The sequence below is a fragment of the Gastrolobium bilobum genome, unplaced genomic scaffold, assembly GCF_033153095.1.
Source record: "Gastrolobium bilobum isolate Gb01-03AN ecotype WA unplaced genomic scaffold, APGP_CSIRO_Gbil_v1 utg8685, whole genome shotgun sequence".
NCBI classification, from domain to species: Eukaryota; Viridiplantae; Streptophyta; class Magnoliopsida; order Fabales; family Fabaceae; genus Gastrolobium; species Gastrolobium bilobum.
Genome location: NW_026898457.1, coordinates 509,249 through 529,333, shown reverse-complemented (window position 1 = coordinate 529,333; position 20,085 = coordinate 509,249). Strand labels below are relative to the sequence as shown.

The 20,085-nt window shown below is 38.0% G+C and overlaps 1 protein-coding gene and 1 non-coding gene across 2 annotated transcripts; one reads left to right on the top strand and one right to left on the bottom strand.

Moving 5' to 3' along the window:
* Positions 1-385: 385 nt before the first annotated feature.
* On the top strand, positions 386-13,879 carry LOC133316493 (uncharacterized). Its single transcript, XM_061518249.1, has 6 exons — positions 386-534; positions 595-667; positions 11,450-12,326; positions 12,384-12,684; positions 12,985-13,334; positions 13,800-13,879. Exons 1-6 carry the CDS (start codon positions 386-388, stop codon positions 13,877-13,879), a joined length of 1,830 nt encoding a protein of 609 aa, XP_061374233.1.
* LOC133316509 (small nucleolar RNA R71) lies at positions 11,540-11,646 on the bottom strand. Its single transcript, XR_009752213.1, has one exon. It is a non-coding gene; the product is annotated as a small nucleolar RNA R71 (small nucleolar RNA).
* Positions 13,880-20,085: the final 6,206 nt, after the last annotated feature.

Genomic DNA, 20,085 nt, shown 5'->3' with positions numbered 1-20,085 from the left:
GACTCATGCAATAGTGAGGTGTGGGAAGGTAAAGCTGAAGATGAGTGACGGGACAATCAAGAATCTGCCGGGTGTGATGCATATTCCGGGGCTTACCAGAAATATGATCTCCGTTGGTAGTATGGCAGATGCTGGTATTAATTTTAGCAGTGACAAGTATTCTTGCAAGCTGACTCGAGGAGCTTTGGTTATTGCAAGAGGAGAGTGTCATGGTAAATTGTGGAAACTGCAGGGTAGCACAGTATTCAGTGGTGAAAGCTATGTTTCAAAACAGACGGAGGAGGACACTGTTATGTTATGGCATAGGAGGCTGAGGCATATTGGAGGAAAAGGTCTGGAGACTCTAACATCAAAGAAGTTGGTGGATGGAATTCCGAGCTAATCTATGGGGTTTGGATTCTGCAAGCATTGCCTGCAAGGGAAGCAAAATCGGGTATCTTTTGATTCCATAAGAGGAAGAGCTGAGGGGATTCTGGACCTGATACACAGCGACGTGTTTGGCCCCACACCTGTAGCATCACATAGAAAATCAAGGTATTATGTTTCTTTTACTGATGATTTTTTAAGATATGTGTGGTTATATTTCTTGCGCAGCAAGGATGAAGTGTTCGCTAAATTCCGCGAGTTCAAGGCTTTGGTGGAAAATCAGTTTGATCGAAAAATCAAGGTGCTGAGAACTGACAATTGAGGGGAATTCTGTTCAAAATATTTTGACCAGTTTTGTGCGAGCAATGGGATTGTAAGACAGAAGACTACGCCTTACTCACCTCAACAGAATGGGGTGGTAGAGAGGTTGAATCGATCTCTCATGGAGAAAGCACAGAGTATGCTGAGCGGTGCAGGCTTGGCAGCTGAGTTTTGGGCAGAGGCAGTGGCTACTGCTTGTTATCTGAAGAACAGATCTCTTACATCGGCCTTTAAGGAGAAGACTCCGTGTGAAGCACTGTTTGGAAAAAGGCCAGACGTATCTCGTGTCAGAGTGTTTGGCTGTGAAGCATATATGCACGTACCCAAGGAGAAAAGAAGCAAGCTTGACAGTAAATCTAAAAAGTGTATCTTTATTGGGTACAAGGATGGCGTCAAAGGTTATAAGTTGTGGAATCCAGATACTAGAAGTGTAACTTATAGTAGAGACATTGTATTCAGAGAATCTAAGTTGAATCAAATTTTTCCTGAAGCTCCTGAAAAGTCACAGACATTGGAGTTGGATGTGGGTTTGAAAGAGGATACAATAAACTCACAAGTTGAATTAGGAAATTTGAATTCTGAAGCTGCTGAATATAACGAGGTAGAGGATGAATTTTTTGAAACTGAGGCTGAGGTTGAAGCACTAGTGCTGAGGAGATCCACGAGGGAAAGAAGACCATCTGAGAGGTATACAACTGAAAATTATATCATGTGTGCTAGTGATGATGTTTGTGCATTTAGTATTACAGGTGATGATTCGAGCACTGTAAAACATGCGAGGAGCTCGGAGGATACCAAACAGTGGGAGGAAGCTATGAAAGAAGAGATGAAATCTCTGATGAAAAATCAAACTTGGAGTTTGGTGAATTTACCTGCAGACCGAAAAACAATTGGTTGCAAGTGGGTATTCAAGAAGAAGGTTGGTGCCAATGGGGAGATTGAGAGCTACAAGGCTCGATTGGATGCAAAAGGATATTCACAGATAGAAGAAGTTGATTATGGTGAGGTATTTTCATGGTGAAGACGGAGCAGCTGGATGAGAAGACGACTTTCCTTCATGGTGATTTGGATGAGGTTATTTTCATGAAGAAACCAGAGGGGTTCATTGCAAGAGGCAAAGAGGAGCTAGCCTGCAAGATGAATAAATCTCTGTATGGCCTGAAGCAGTCCCCGAGGATATGGTACATGAAGTTTGACACTTATGTGCTGAAGCTTGGCTTTGACCGTTGTGATGCTGATCACTGTGTTTAAGTGAAAAGGTTAGAAGGTGACTTTGTTATTCTAACTTTGTATGTTGACGACATGTTACTCGTTGGAAACAGTTTGAAGATGATCAGCACTGTTAAAGGACTGCTAGCAAAGCAGTTTGAAATGAAAGATCTAGGCGCTGCAAATGTGATCTTGGGTATGCAGATTAAAAGGGAGCGTGACAAAGGAAGATTATGGTTAAGTCAGCAGAAGTACATAGTGAAAGATAGAGCCTTGAAGGCCGTAGGCATGTGAGGATGAAAACAAAAAAATTTCAAAGCAGAAACACACATACCAATCAAGATATATACTCTAGGACAGAGAGATACTTGTTCGTAACTCAAAACTCGAAGGTGATCAGTATTAGGCTTGAAGGTTCAAACTCTCTAATGTTGATCCACACCACCCTTTGTCAAGACGCAAGAACTCTTCTTGAAAAGCCACCAATTCGAACACCACAAAGGAGCAAGCTAGGCGTCCCTTGTGAAGAGGTAGGAAGCTTGGTTTTATTATGTTTAGATGAGAGAATTTTCAGCCATAAAACTCACACTAAGTAGCGCACAAATTGTAGAAGAGAATGGCCTTTTTTATTTTCCAAAAACCCTAAGGAGAATATCACAAAAAGGAAAACACTTAAGGAGATGAAAGAGGAATAAATTTGAAAAATCTGATCATGGAGCGCCCCTTTTGTGGAGGAAAGAGTGGAGATGTTGCAAATCAAATCTAGTCAACAAACTCCTATCCTATCCTCTTAAAACTAAGTCTGCACCTAGTCAATATTCTGACCTAATAACCATTATATGATCAGCCATATTATACGCCCCAATCAGCCCAAAATCATTCCAAAAATATTGATTAGTTGCAATTCAAATTGAATCAACTAAGTCAAATATTTCCACAACCAACCAAATCTGAATGGAGCTTCATTTGTTGATTAAATGACCATCATTAAGCCACCAAATCAGCGCCCCAATCATCTTTGATGATGTCCAAAGATCTCCTCTTGATACTTGAGATTTGATCTTGACAAGATACTATCAAGATCTTATCCTTTCCTTTTGTTATGAAACTTCCTTTCATAGCCAATTCAAATTTGAACATTCTAATTTAAATATTCAAATATTTAAATTCAAAATTCAAATTCATAATTTAAATTTTAAATTTAAACATTAGATAATTAATTTAACTAATTAAATTAATTAATAATGTCTTGGACCATCCAAGCCCATTACAACAATCCATGCGCCCTTTTTCCCTCTAAGGTGGGCATCCAAACTTCTTCTTAGGCTAACAACCATTATTAGACCCAAAACCTTTAATGCTATAATGTCAAGACAATAAGGTGTTAGTGTGTGACCCATTAGGCCTAACTTAGCCACTGACATAAATGGACTTGGGCCCAATAAGACCACAACTCATTTAATGACAACACAGAGCACTAGCAATGCTTTGTTTCCTCAGAGCTAGTTAGGTTAATGACATGACCATCCTATTAAATGTATTTGGTTACCGTATGTATTTCCTTTCATCTCGGTTACCTTCCCATTAAACCTAAGGTGAGGAGATGTATCAACCCTTGCAGTTTAGGATAAGCTTTAATTCAAAATAGGGAATCTTCAATTTACTGACTCTAAAGGCAGATCATCTCATTATCTCTTTTACTATGCATAGATTTTCGAGTCCCGTAAATGTCATCTCGATTTCTCTGGTTTACAGATAACCTAATCCCTCACAGAGATTTGACGAATTCCTTCAGCTTATCACCTTAGGCTTGTGTTCTTTCAGGACATGCCCAAAGGTATACCTATGAATCTCCATGTTTCAGGAAGACGAGGTATACAATCAAAACATGCATCTAGAACATAGTCTAGGTGAAAACTTTTGGTCTAAGGAAAGACATACCCAAATAATAAGAAGCTGCTCTAATGATACTATTGTGAGATTTTCTCATAGACCCTCTTTGTGGGTCTGTTCAGTGCAAGCTATACCTTATAGGTCCACTCACGACTTTAGCTAAGACATCTCCATATATGTAGCTCATGAGGTCTTTGCCTTGTATCTGAATACAAGTAGATAAGCCGTGCTAGTCTTACCCGAGATTACTGATCCCCATTTTCAGTGTCTCTAGACTAGGAACATAAAATTAGGAATAAACATTTGGTATCCTTGAATCCTCATGATCGTGATCTCATCACAGATACTGAAGAGATACCTATTCTATTCCAAGGGATTTATCCAGTTACTCATATAATATATAAACAATGATATTGAGACAAAATATGAAACAGGATAAAGAGTGCTTATGATTTATTTGCGACAATATAAAAGGTACACAAATGTCCTAATCTAATCAAAAGATTCTCTCTAGGACATCCATATACTAACACATAGAAGATGTTCTCAAGAAATTCAAGATGACTGACTGCAAGCCTGTGTTGACTTCCATGTCTACTGGTTCTAAGTTATCGGCTGACCAGTGTCCCAAGACTTAAGAAGAAAAAGAAGAGATGGCATCATTTCCTTATGCTAGTGCAGTTGGGAGTTTGATGAATGCCATGATTTGTACTCGACCTGGTATTGCTCAAGCAGTGGGAGTATTGAGAAGGTATATGTCCAAGCCAGGATATAAGCATTGGACGGCTGTGAAGCATGTGTTCCGTTATCTTCGTGGTACGTCTGACCTTGGGATATGCTATGAAGGCGTGAAGGGCTCAATGGGATAGGCATTATTAGAGCTGAGATGCTTTGTGGGAGCTGATTGGGGAGGTGACATTGATAGTAGAAGGTCTACAAGTGGATATGTTGTTTCTTCATTTGGCGGAGCTATCAGTTGGATGAGTAAGAGGCAGAACACTGTTGCTTTATCTTCTTCAGAGGCTGAGTACATGACCTTGACACATGTTGTTAAAGAGGCTATTTGGTTATGGAGGTTGTGCAAAGAGATTGGCTTTGTACAAGGATAGATGATCGTTGGGTGTGACAGTCAGAGCGCCATTTTCTTGGCTAAGAACCCAGGTTTTCATGCTAGGACCAAACATATCGGCATACAGTATCACTTCATCAGAGAGAAGATTGAAGACAAGGTTGTATTGCTGGAGAAGGTTGACACAAAGGTCAACAATGCTGATTTTCTGACCAAGGCAGTGACTTCAGAGAAGTTTGAATGGTGTACAGCTGTATTGGGATTGAAGAAACATGTGAAGCATTCACCAAGTGGGAGAAAATCAGCATGACAATGGTATCGGAGCCAGGTTAGGCTCGAGATAGCCTGATGATTGGCTAGGAGGCGGGTGATAAACCCTTGGTTTACCATGTTTTTAGGCTTAATTATGATTGATATATATCATGAATTGCATAGAAATTAGGGTTTTATACTGTAAAGTCGCAATGATTGAATATCTTGCTAACATGTTGTCATAATTCTTATTTCAAGGGACTTTTGACACCTATTATGGCCATTTGGAACCAAAAGAATGCAACAAGATGAGTTGAAGCCTTAAAGAAGCAAGATTACAAGTACTTACAAGCTGGAAGATGACGTTTTGGCCCTCAAGAGAGCGTTAAAACGCCCTAAAAAAGTAAAATAGCCAAAATCCACTGGAGTAGAGCGTTTAAACGCTCAACAACACGCCAAAACGCCCTGACAGCCTCAATTTCCCTTCGAATAGGGCGTTTAAACGCTAATCAGCACGCCAAAACACCCAGAGGCAGGCAGCAATACACTGGGAGGACGTTTTGGCGCTCTAAATGCACGCTAAAACGTCCATGCACGAACCAATCAGCCCAAAGATTCAATTAAGATTTACCAGAAGATACAGATTGCGATATCTAGGATAAAAGCGGAAAAATCTTTATTAATTGAAAGAAATCCTGGAAAGATTCGTTGGAAGATATAATGAAGATTCGAAGCTCAAATTTGTCAACCAATCTCCAAGATATTAAATGCAAAAAGGAAACAAAGATGAAATCAATCACAAATCTGATATGGATTCATTGGAGATTTAATGACGGATACAACACCAAAAAGCTATAAATAAAGAGCTGAGGGTCAAATCTTGTTGCGGAAGGAAACAAAGATTAAATCAATTCACAAGTCCAGAGCATTACACCAAGACGGAAGGAGAAATCTTGTTGCGGAGCACTGGAACACTGAGGAACCAAATCAACATCACACCAATGGAGGCTTGGGGTTCTCTTTTCTTTATTATTGTTTTTCAATTCAGTATGATAGGCTAGTCTTTTATGTAGTTAAGGGTAGATGGAACCCAATTGAATGTTTATGTTTATGAATTAAATTGTCTCCGAATTATTTTCTTTTTATAATTGAATAAATTCATCTGTCTTTAATGCTTTCTATGAGTTTGCTCCTTATAGAATGATTTTGGGGAATTGTATGACAATAGGGATGTTGGTGCACGAACCCTGAATTGATAAATTTATCACAATCCTTGTGATCTAGGGATAGACATAGGGTAATTGTGCAATCTTGAAATTCTTGATCTTAATGCATTTTTTTGGAGAATAACCGGGGAACTAGGATTCTTCTGAGATCACATAGATTTAGGGTAACAAGGAATCGAGCCCTAATTAACTTAGAAAGAATTGATTGGCAATATATTAAGAACATGTTCTTAACTCTTTAATTCATAACATAACTAAGATACTGGGGGAAGTCGAAACCTTAACTACGCTTGTTTTAAATTTTTAATCAATCATCATCTTTTTAATTCTGAATTTTCTTTAATTGAATACTATACTTGTTTTTAATTTTTAAGTTCTTCAATTACAGTTCTCTTCAATCCAACTTTTGATTGTCCAACTAAAACGCGATTAGCGAACTAGTGCTTGAAAATTCTGATCTTCGTGGGAACGATCTCGTACTCCGGTGCACTTGTCGAGTCGCTATCAAGTTTTTGGCGCCGTTGCCGGTGATTGGATCTTTGAACATCAGGAGTAGCTAAAGGTAGGGGTGGCAAATCGTGTTCTTGGGTCGGGTTCGAGTCGACCTGTGTCTGACACGAACACGAATAGACTCAACCCAAACACGACACGATTAACAATTCGTGTTATAAAACTCAACCTGCACACGACCCATTTATAAACGGGTTGACACGATACAACCCGATTTTGAGTGCAACTTATATTTACACGACACGACCCGACCCGACCCGACCCGACCCGACCCAAGCAACCAATGTACCCTCCAAGCCCACCAACCACTCCAAGTTCACAGCCAAGTGTGGCACGCCACACTGCACCACCAGATGCATCGTTTCAAAATTACCATCAATAATGGGGACTTGAGTGAGTTACAGCAGGACAATCATAATCATTAATTATTTTTGCTAACATAGAATATATGTGTGATTCTGAAACATGTGGATCAAAACTAACAAGTCACAAATGGAACAGAAGAATCCTATGTTAGAAATTGATGTCAAAATCAGAGGACTAATTGGAATAAACAGCATAAAAGATACAGACCAATTGAATCTTGATGTAAACATGATAATGATAAAATTTAACAAGTTATCAATGATAACAGATTTTATTAATATGTTAAAACCAAATAAAGATGGCAACAAGACAGAAAGACCAAGTCAGCATCTCATGAATGCCCAAAAAATAAAACCTTTCTACATTTTGCTGCGTGAACAAGGAAATATCACCGCAAATTCCTGCATCTGCAGGTAAATCAATATCTTGATGTCCAAGATCTGACACTCTCAGCCTTTTTCTAGAAAACAAGGGGCCATCTTCATAGAGAAATGCAGTTGAGAAGACCATGAACCTTTCCAAACAGAAAAGAAACTCCAACAACTGGGACAAGAAAAAAAGAAGCAACCAAATTAAAAATACCCAAAGAGGACTGGAGTAAATCACATTTGAGAGAGAGGCGTGGCAGAGAGCTGCGCTGGAGCTTGGAGGGGAGTTAAATTGAAACCCTGGGTATTTTTTTGCCTTTTATACCATAGAATAAAATGAGTATAATAACTTTCACAGGTCAAAGCGGGTTCACGGGTTGACCCGTAACCCGACACGATTTTTTCGTGTTATTTTTTTTCCAACCTGAACACGACCCATTTATTAAACAGGTTGACCCATACACGAAAATTTCGTGTCGGGTCCGGGTCGGGTTGGCGGGTCGTGTCACAAATTGCCACCCCTAGCTAAAGGCCTTTTAGATTGGACTTTTTATTTTTCTGCAATTTAATTTTCTGTATAATTTTATTCTATTCTATTCTATCTTTATCTTTATTTATATTTTTATTTATATTTTTATTTTTATAAAATTGTTTTTTATTTTTGTAAATTGTTTTTGTATTTTTTTATTATGTTTAATTTTTTTTTATTTCGTTTAATTTTTATTTATTTTTTATTTTAATTTTTTAATTTATTTTTGAATTTTAAATCTTTATTTTTTATTTTTTATTTTTATTTTTAAATTTTTTTTAATTTATTTTGTTTTTTTATTTTTATTTTTCCGCATAATTCTGTATTTTCTGCGTTATATTATTTTCTGTTTTCTATTTTTTACTTTTTTGGTTTTTCTGCGTAATCTTTTACTCTTAGTTTATGCGAGGTACTGTTAACGCACGATCCTTGCAGTTTGATCCTGAGATAGAAAAGACAGCTAGAAAACTCAGAAAAACGCAAAAGAAAGAAAAGCAAAAGAAGCAACATCAAGTTCAACGGAACCGAAGGAAGAAACAATGGCTGACAACAACATACTTCAGAACCCTCTGAGGACGTTGGGAGATTACATGACTCCAGCTCGAGTTTCGCAGATGGCGAGCATTATTAGACCCAACATGGAAGCTAACAATTTTGAGCTTACACCGGCACTGCTGCAACTAATTCAAAAATATCAGTTCGCAGGAGGAAGCACAAAAGACCTCTACAGTCATCTTGAAAATTTTCTACTTTATTGTGACACATTGAAGATGAATGGAGTCTCACGTGACGCCATTTTGTTAAGACTATTTCCATGCTCACTGAAGGAAGAAGCAAGAGGGTGGCTGCTGTAAGAACCCGCACCGTTAATTAAGGAATTTAATTAATAAATTACGAGAAAATAGGAAATGATTCCATAATTGACCCTAATAATTATTTATGAGGCTTAATAATCGTAATAAGTGATTAAGAATGCTGAAAGTCGCTTTTCGGAAGAAAAGTGCAGATATCGGTTCTGCTAGTCGATATAAATGCGTGCCGAAAAAGTATCCCGGAAAATTAAAGTAAGTGCATGGTAATTATTATAATAATATGTAGGACTTGTAAAACGAGTTTCAAGTCCAAATAATGAGAACTGGTGCTAGAAACCGGTACTGGCTTTGAAAAGCGCGTACCGGAAAGGTGCTCAGAAAAATATAAGAAAAATATGATAATTCTTAGAAAATTATGTAGTTCCAGAATCCAAAGTTTGGGATTAAAATGCTAAGCGTAGCAATTAAAGTTAATACTGTGTGTTTAAGTGTGTTTGAGCTATAAATACTCCTATTATGGGCACAAAACCCTAGACTCTTTTATTTCCTTCGTGAGTGAGCTGATCAGCTTGGGAGGGAGCACTGTTCCATTGCTTTCTTATCTTGTTCTTGACCAAAACTCAACCTTGAACCCATTTTCTTGGTTGTTTCATCATCCTAAACACTTGGTGTGAGTGAGAGACATCATTGTGGATGAGTGAGGGTGTTCTTCAGTGGTACTCCAGCTGCTGTTGGTGAGAGTTTTGGGGCTGACTTGGTTGGCTTGATTGTGGAAGCTTGAGTTGGGCATTTTGTTGCTTAAAGAAGCAACCTTTGGGTAGAAAGGTCAAGTCTTGGTGTAGCATTTTCGTACACCATATTCCCAGTAGCTGTTGAAGCTGTTTTGGGAGCTTCTTGAGCAGTTGAACCTCTGTTTTGGCCTTTGGTATGTATACCAACCTTTGATCTTGAGTTTTAAGGCTTAAAAATGGTAGCTTGATGCATGTTAAGGTTAAAAGATGATAACTTGTTGTTGGGTGAGGCTTAACACATCTAGAAATGTATGATTAGGTGTTTAAAATCGGTAAAAAGGGAACCTTTAAGGGATATCTTCACGAAAATGCAGAAACTACATTCTGTCGTGAAATATCCGGATATTTGTCGAACTGATATCCGGATATTGGATATCCGGATACGTGGTTTTGGGATATCCGGATATTGGATATCCAGATATGTGAATCTGTATATCCGGATATTGCATATCCGGATATGGACAGTGAGATATCCGGATATTCTTGGATTTCGCAGAACAGCAGCTGTGCTGTGTGTACAGTAGGCTATTGGGGGTTTGTGGACCCTAGTTTGATGAAGTTGAACTTCTGTATTTAACGGATTAAGCCAGAATCATGGGATTAAGGGCTTGTGGCTTTGTTAGAAGCTTTAAGACTTGAAAACGTAATGAAAAGGCGTTGTCTTTAATTTGTATGCATGTGGTACATGTTATTGATTTATGTTTGGTCCAATCAGATTGTGATCTGCTGTGATTGGACTTTGAGCTTGTGGCATTGGATAGCTAGCTTAGAGGTAAGCTTTCGTGTCCTCGGTTTAGCCATGTTGTGGTTCCACCATGTCCCATGGGGATATGGTATATGCATGCTGTGTTACATGCTTTTGATGTTTTCGAAATGCTGTTGAGCTATTGTATGTTAGTGCCTTGTTGATATGCATGGAGGTGTTCCACCTATACGGTAAGCCTAAGTATGTAGAACATACAATAGGGTGAGGCTGTGGGTGAGGTGCAAGCGGTGTTCCTTGTACTACATGTAGGGAATAGACGTATTCCTACATTTCTCTGGCCAGTAGATAGTGATTACACACATGCCATAGATATCTGTTGCACTACATAGTTTTTGGAACTGATAATGATATAAATGCTTTTGAACTGATATTGTACATGTAAGTGAGCTTGGGGTGGAAGATCCTTGAGGACCCCTTGTCTTACTGAGATTTCTAGTTTAGAGATATCACCCCACGTTTGGGGAATTCTTATTTCAGGATCAGGTAATGTTGAGACCTCAGGCGGCAGGAGGCCGGAGCTGAGTTAGAGTGCTGTTATTTTATGCTGCCATGATTGGATGCTGGATTTGCATGCTGTTTATATGCTTATAGCTTCAGTTATGATTTTGGAGTTTTATGTTGAGATTGTAGTTTACTATGTCTATTTGGTGAGCATGTGGATTGTCCATGACACATAGTATTATTATGTCTTGAGTCTTTTGAAGTTGTAATAATGTATCAGGATATTGTCCGGATTACTTGATGTAATGCCGTGATTTAGATACACACTTTATCTATAGATTGAGGTATTTCAGTAGATGTCTTATTGCAATTTACATACAGGCGTTATTTTATGAAATTGATTAAGTAATCAAGTTGGTAATTGATAATGACGTCATAATTGAAAAGAAAAAGAATATTCCGCATTTTTAATTAAGCATCGCTTAATACGATGTAATGTTAATATTCCGGGTATACATGGGGTGTTACAGCTGCGGTCACTACCTCAAGGAAGCATCACCAACTGGGATGATTTGGCTACAAAGTTCCTGGCCAGATTCTTCTCCGCCTCAAAGACGGAAAGGCTCAAAGCAGAAATCACTGCTTTTGAACAAAAAGAAAGTGAATCCTTGTACGAGGCATGGGAAAGATTCAAAGGATTGCTCAGGAAGTGTCCACAACATGGCATGGAAGCTTGGGAGAAGGGACGTACCTTCTTCCAAGGAATGACGTCGAGCACAAGAACCTTGGTGAATGCTGCAGCAAGAGGATCTCTGAAAACAAAAACTCCTGAGGAAGCGCTAAAATTGCTGGAATCTCTAGCTTCTCAGGAGTTCGATAATGCTCCAGTCCCAAGCAAGAGAGCAGGGATCATGAAGCGTGACGGCTATGATGCGCTGTTGGCCCAGAATGAACAGATACTGCAAATAAATAAGAAACAACAAGCACAATTAGATGCTCTCACAAAGCAAATTGCTAATTCTCAAGTCTCTTCTGTTAATAATCCTCAAATTACTTGTGGTATATGTGCAGGTACTCATGCTACTGAAGATTGCGACTTCATGAGAGCACCTGAAAATGCTGAAGTAAACAGACTCTGGTATGACCAGAAGAATCAGAATCAACATCCAGGGTTGAGTTACAAATCCAACCATCAGCTCAATCCTCCCATTTCAGTGCAACCACGTACCCCACAACAAAGTAACACTTCTGAGTGGGAGAAAGTTGTTGCACTGCTATGCAAGACCACTTCTGATTATATTCAAGGTGCAAATGCTTTCAGAGAGGACATATCTGCTTTCATGCAAGAGACTACAGCAGCACACCGGAATCAAGAAGCTTCCATAAGAAATCTGGAAATTCAGATTGGCTAGTTGTCGAAGCAATTTTCTGAGAAAGCTCAGGGTACTTTTCCAAGCAACACAGTTGTCAATCCAAGGGAGCATTGCAATGTTATCACCACTAGGAGTGGGACAGTGATTCAGCCTATAGAGGAGCAACCTGAAGAAAAGAAGAGAAATGTGGAGGCATCAGTTGAAGAACAGAATAAAGAAAAGGCACATGAGACTATTGAAGTTGACAAGAGCATTCCTGAAAAAGTTAAAAAGAAACTATTCAAGTGGGAGAAGAAGAAAGCTTTAGAAAGGCAAGACAAGCCTTTGGATCTCTCCCCATATGCTCGAATTCCCTATCCTCAAAGATTAAAGAAAGAGATTCAGAAGCAGAAGTATTCAAAGTTTCTAGACATATTCAGGAGGTTGCAGATCAACATTCCTTTTGCTGAAGCTTTAGAGAACATGCCCAACTATGCAAGGTTAATGAAGGATCTATTATCAAGAAAGCGTAAGTTGCAGGAATGTGAGACAGTGAATCTGACGGAGGAATGTAATGCTATCATCCAAAAGAAGTTACCTACCAAAGTCAAGGATCCAGGGAGCATCAACATTCCATGCACTATAGGCAAAGTGGAAGTGGACAATGTTTTATGTGATCTTGGAGCTAGCATCAATGTCATGCCACTCTCCAGGATGAAGAAGCTGGGGATTACTGAAGTGAAGCCCACAAAGACGATAGTGCAATTGGCTGACTGCTCTTCAAAGCAAGCTTATGGCATCATTAAGGACATATTGGTAAAGGTAGACAAATTCATCATTCCTGTTGATTTTGTCATCCTTGACATTGAAGAAGATGCCACAATTCTTATGATTTTTGGAAGACCCTTCTTGGCAACTTCAGGAGCACTGATTGATGTACTTAAAGGCGAGTTGATCTTACGGGTAGACGGAGAGCAAGCAATTTTCAAATTCTTTGACAAAGAATTCCCCTCATTCGTAGCTCAATTGGAAGATCAAGTCTACTATATTGGTGAAAGGAAAGGTGAAGAAGAACACAATGAGGAGTCTTCTCAAGAAAGTAAGCCAAAAGTTAAGATGGAGAAGCCCAGGAGCTAGGGAAAACATATAAATACCAAATTCAAAGTTCTTGAGGCTACTCCATCTCACTTATATGCACAAGAGCACTATGGGAGGACACACTTTCTGAATGATGGAGCTTGGTCATCACCAAGATCATGCTTTGAACCCCCATAAAAATCAGGTACGTCAGGGTCGTGACGTTAAACAAGCGCTAATGGGTAGGCAAACCCACACTTTATTGTTTTATTTTAATTTCACTGTTTTAGTTATTTTTACTTTGAATTAAATAAAGAGAAAAATACAAAAATATAGGAGAAGACATTGAGACTAATGGCTATCGTTGAGTGAATTTTACAGGTGAAGAAAAGGGAACAAACAACAAGAGAATGACTAGTTGTGTTTTATTTCTCATGCGATTTCATTGTAGATTTAAATCTGTTGCTGAGGACAGCAACATTTAAATCTGGGAATGGGGAACGCGCGATTCATCTAAGCACAATTGAGTAAGCTGGAGGAACTTCATGAGCACACACAGAATATCCGGCTAAAACAGGGAACTATCTCAAATCCTTTCTCCTTTTCTTTAGCTTAATTCTTTTTGAATTTAATTTTTAATTTTAGTTTGTTTTGAAAACCCCAAGCCACTGTTTTGTGAAAATTCTGAAATTTTTAAAGTTTTCTCAGTGTTTTTAATTGTAAAATGGCGGGAATTTTAAATTAGTAATTGATTCAGAGCATGGTGATGCATTTATACATTGTTTTATGAGCATCATTGCAATAAGTGACATGATTCATTGAATATATGTTGATATTGAATTTGTTTGAGAAAAAGAACAGGATAATTACTGTGCATTCATAGCCGTGAGGTTTTGAGCCTATACAGAAAATTTTTATTGAGTGTGCATTCTACTGTTGAGATACTCTAGAACTTGCTTTGTTTCTTGATTGAAATGGTCTGTGATATATTTAGTAGAAATGATAGAGACATGTTCTTTCTCTAACTATATGGCCAAATAGCTAACCTTTATTGATATTCCTTAGTTAAGCCCCATTGAGCCTAGACCTTTTTATTCATGAAAAACCCTTGAATGTGAATAGCCACTTCTCCAATTAAATCCTCACCTTAATAGAAGATTAAATTCAGATTTGAAGAAAGGAGTGGATATAAGTTGTGACTATACAAGCGTTCAACGGAAAGAAGAAGTACAAGCAAAAGGGCAAAGGCCAAGGATGAAAAATTGGTTAGAACAAGAAGAGCAAGCAAATTGCTCAAAGAAAAGAAAGGAAAAGAAGTGAAAAGCAAGAAAATATTCTTAGAAAGAAAACGACAAAAGAAAAAGGTTCAAATGAAGAACTAGAAAGAAGAAGAAAAGCTCCATAGCCGGAAGAAATGAACAACACTTGTTCTGTTCCTTAATCTAAATATTGATCTTAAACTTTTGTCCCAAATTCTTTCCCTCCGTTTCACCAGGCCACGTTACAACCATGCTAAAGACCTCTTGATCTGCTTGATTTATCATAAGAACTATGAAGAGTGAGAATATAAGCAAGTCTATGGTAGTGTTAATTCAGTGGAATAAGAGAGAAACACCAACCCTCTAGACAGTTGAGCGCGAGTGAATTATAAACCTAGTGAAGGAGTGTCTCAGGAAGTTTCCCCTGTTCTTGATCTTAAGGAATTTCATTAAAAGTTTTTACTGATGGATTGTTGATCTTAATGCTTTAATGTATCATCCTTTTCTTAAGTCTAAATGCTCTGTAGCCATTTCTCTGATTAAATTTTGCCTATGAATTCCATGCAATTGAGAGTCTTGATTGAATTCCATTAAGTTTATACTAGTGCATTGTAGAGGACAACAATGTTCAAATCTGGGAATGGTTGATAAACCCTTGGTTTACCATGTTTTTAGGCTTAATTATGATTGATATATATCATGAATTGCATAGAAATTAGGGTTTTATACCGTAAAGTCGCAATAATTGAATATCTTGCTAACATGTTGTCATAATTCTTATTCCAAGGGACTTTTGACACCTATTATGGCCCTTTGAAACCAAAAGAATGCAACAAGATGAGTTGAAGCCTTAAAGAAGCAAGATTACAAGTACTTACATGTTGAAAGATGACGTTTTGGCGCTCAGGAGAGCGTTAAAACGCTCTAAAAAAGTAAAATAGCCAAAATCCACTAGATTAGAGCATTTAAACGCTCAACAGCACGCCAAAACGCCCTGACAGCCTCAATTTCCCTTCGAAGAGTGCGTTTAAACGCTAATCAGCATGCCAAAACACCCAGAGGTAGACAGCAATACACTGGGAGAACGTTTTGGCTCTCTAAATGCACGCTAAAACGTCCATGCACGAACCAATCAGCCCAAAGATTCAATTAAGATTTACCAGAAGATACAGATTAAGATATCTGGGATTAAAGCGGAAACATCTTTATTAATTGAAAGAAATCCTGGAAAGATTCGTCGGAAGATATAATGAAGATTCGAAGCTCAAATCTGTCAACCAATCTCCAAGATATTAAATGCAAAAAGGAAACAAAGATGAAATCAATCACAAATCTGATATGGATTCATTGGAGATTTAATGACGGATACAACTCCAAAAAGCTATAAATAAAGAGCTGAGGGTCAAACCAATTCACAAGTCCAGAGCATTACACCAAGACGGAAGGAGAAATCTTGTTGCGGAGCGCTGGAACACTGAGGAACCAAGTCAACATCACACCAATGCAAACTTGGGGTTCTCTTTTCTTTATTATTGTCTTTCAATTCAGTATGTTAGGCTAGTCTTTTATGTAGTTAAGGGTAGATGGAACCCAATTGAATCTTTATGTTTATGAATTAAATTGTCTTCGAATTCTTTTCTTTTTATAATTGAATAAATTTATCTGTCTTTAATGCTTTATATGAGTTTGCTCTTTATAGAAAGATTTTGGGGAATTGTATGACGATAGGGATGTTGGTGCATGAACCCTGAATTGATAAATTTATCACAATCCTTGTGATCTAGGGATAGACATAGGGTAATTGTACAATCTTGAAATTCTTGATCTTAATGCATGTTTTCTTGGGGAATAATCGGGGAACTAGGGTTCTTCTGAGATCACATAGATTTAGGGTAACAAGGAATTGAGCCCTAATTAACTTAGAAAGAATTGATTGGCAATATATTAAGAACAAGTTCTTGACTCTTTAATTCATAACATAACGAGGATACTGGGGGAAGTCGAAACCTTAACTACGCTTGTTTTAAATTTTTAATCAATCATCATCTTTGTCTTTTTAATTCTGAATTTTCTTCAATTGAATGCTATACTTGTTTTTAATTTTTAAGTTCTTCAATTACATTTCTCTCCAATCCAACTTTTGATTGTCCAACTAAAACGTGATTAGCGAACTAGTGCTTGAAAATTCTGATCCTCGTGGGAATGATCTCGTACTCCGGTAAACTTTATTACTTTACGGTCGGTGCACTTGCCGAGTCGCTATCAGCGAGTCGAGTACTTTGCGCTTGGGGTACTCGGGTTAGGGGGAGCATGTCAATGGTGAGTTTCACACTTGAGGGGGAGATTGTTGAGATATTCAAGTGTGATGAGTCCCACATTGGTTGATAATGGGCTAAGTGAAGAGTATATAAGTGAAAGGGACCCACGAACCCAATGCCTTAACGTTTGGGGTTGAGACATGTGGCGTCATACCCACTTGGTGTACTTAGAGTAACTTAGCTCATTGGGGGTGGCCCCTTCCACGGGCTTCTTCCTGGACCCGCCTGTCATTGGTATCAGAGCCGGATTGGGCTCGAGCTAGCCTGGTGATTGGCTAGAAGGCGGGTCGAGTACTTTGCGCTTGGGGTACTCGGTTGAGGGGGAGCATATCAATGGTGGATTTCACACTTTAGGGGGAGATTGTTGGGATATTCAAGTGTGATGAGTCCCACATTGGTTGGTAATGGGCTAAGTGAAGAGTATATAAGTGGAAGGGACCCATGAACCCAAAGCCTTAAGATTTTGGGTTGAGACATGGTGTCAGATCCAATTGCTACGGTTGGTGTAGCCTTAGCTCATTGGTGGTGGCCCCCGCCACAGGCTTCCCCCTGGACCCGCCTGACAAGAAGGAGGAAAAGCTTTCTCTATATATAGCCCCTCACAATGAACTAAGTGAAGGATTTTCATCACAAGATGATAATCTTTAAGTTTTATGAAGAAACCATGTTCAAAAAGTGGCTAAATCAAAGTCTCCTAACTTGCCCTTGTTCTTTAATGGCTACGACCTCAAGAAAGAAGAAGAGCTCGTGAACTTGGAGAAAAGAAAAGAGATGATCGACCAAGGTGTGAAAAAATAACAAGGATAGCTTAAATTAACATAGTTTTGACTTTAACCATTTAAAAAGAATCCTATTGGTTACTAATTTAACATAATTTGACCTATTTTTCATAAATAATCTAAACATAATTAGATAAAATTAAGACCATTTAAAACTCATAGAATTTGCTAAATAATTTAATTATAACATCTAATTCAAGTTTAGATCAATTCTTGTTTATTTACACAATGGTCCTAAACTTTAACCATAATGACATATACGTCCCGAATCCTTATCATAAATATACTTGAATACTAGATGACTTGCTTGGCATGAATGATATATTTACTCATCTCATCATGTTCCTCACATGATCAACTTGACATACTTTGCATAAAAGGCTTACTAAATTCATAGTTTACTAAATTTTCTTGTTAAAGCTTATAAAACCTACTAATCATATGACATTTTAAAATCTTAAAGATATGGGTTGCTATAACACCCGCCCCACCTCATTTTTTGCGAGTTAGCGACAGGTCGGGGTGAGTCGACAGTCGACCCACTTTGCCACCTGCCAATGATGCTAAGAGTTGAAGAGAGAGAGAAAAATGGCTCCTACGAGACTTGTTCAAACTAAAATAGATTAACATGTAACCCAATTCAATCTCTTAAAAGTAAACAGTGTAATTTTTCAAAACAGATGAAGTGCCAAAAACATAAGCAAGTTTCAGAAGAGAGAAGTGCAATTTATGAATAAACCAATCGTTTTTTATAATTTTAACATTCAAATTAGTATTATCATATGTGCCTATAAATTTAAATTTTTTATAAAAAAAATATTATAAAAAATATTTAAAATAAATATAACTATGTAATGATATGTGTTTGAAGATAACTGTAACTAAAAAGTAAAAATCACATTATTATAAGTAGTATAAAAATATTAAATAAAAATAAAAATTAATATATTAGGCCAGCCTGAGAGGTTCTAAGGCCAAACTTTTGAATTGGAGCCTGAAGCTTTTTTATTAAACGAGCTTTTATACAACTTCAAGTCTGACTTAATAACTAATTTTAGACATGTAAGATCGGGCCTTCACAAGCCGAGCCAAAGACCCCTAAAAGGTCCCTTGTTCGTTTACCACCCCTAGGTAGCATTAGATGCCTTTATGGGTACAACCATTTGTATTCTCAAATAATGGTGTAATCTACACATTATGAACATATGTAACTTCTTATATTCTTTTATTTCTATATAAAGATATGTATCCCATGAAATTGTAAGAAGAAACAAAGATTATAGCTAAATCCTGAAGAACTAGGCTTTTAGAATCCATATTTCAATTGTCTTCGTTTTTTTTCTATATTTTCTTTTCTTAAACAAGTATTTTAATCTATTGATGATAGTTTCCTATTGACTCCCTAAGCCATGTAACAATAAAATGTATATATATATATTTAATGGTTATTTTTATAAAAAAATCTAAAGTTAAACATAAAAAAATCTCCTTTGTAACCGTATAAATATATAGGTACAATTTTCTATCAAAGTAGATTGGTTCAAGTGGTATATGCTTAATTCTATTTAAACAAAGTCTTGGGGTTCAAGTCCTTATGAATGCAAAAAAATTTCTTTGGAGAGCTAGCCCACCATAATGTGAATGTTCTAAGCTCGAACATGATTGCCTCCTGTGGGGGATACCTAGATGTGGTTTATCAAAAAAAAAAAAATACAATTTTCTCTTATCTTTTTTTTCTTGCCAAACATAAAGTACAATTTCATGATAACATTTAGGGTGTGCATGACAACCTTCCCAAAATCAATTCTTTTTTAATTTTTGTTCCCGGGAACAGAAATGGATAGAAAACTCGTTTGGTAAAATCGGTTTATTTTTTTGTTCCCGGGATAAACCGGTTTAATTTTTGTGCTGGGGAACAGAAAAAAGAATAAAAAAATTTCTGCTTTTTTGTTCCCGGGCACAAAATGAGAAACACTTATCTCTCTCAATCACTCTCCACCTCTACCATCACCACCACCACCACCACCATCATCCCGACACGACTGCCGCCACCATCGTACCACTAGTGCCATTGTCACCGCCCCTCACCACCACGATGCCACCACCACCACCTCCACCCATCACTACCACCATGTCATCGTCACCACCGCCACAACTACCACCGCCGCCCCCACTATCACTTTCACCACCATCACCACTACCGCCATCAACCACCACCATCATTATCGCAACCACTGCCGTCACCGCTACCATCGCCATCACACGCCATCGCCACCACTACCATCACCACCACTGTCATTAACCACCACTACCATTGTTGCAGTTACCACCGTCATCGTCACCGCCGCCGCCACCAACCACCATCACCATCGTCACAGCCA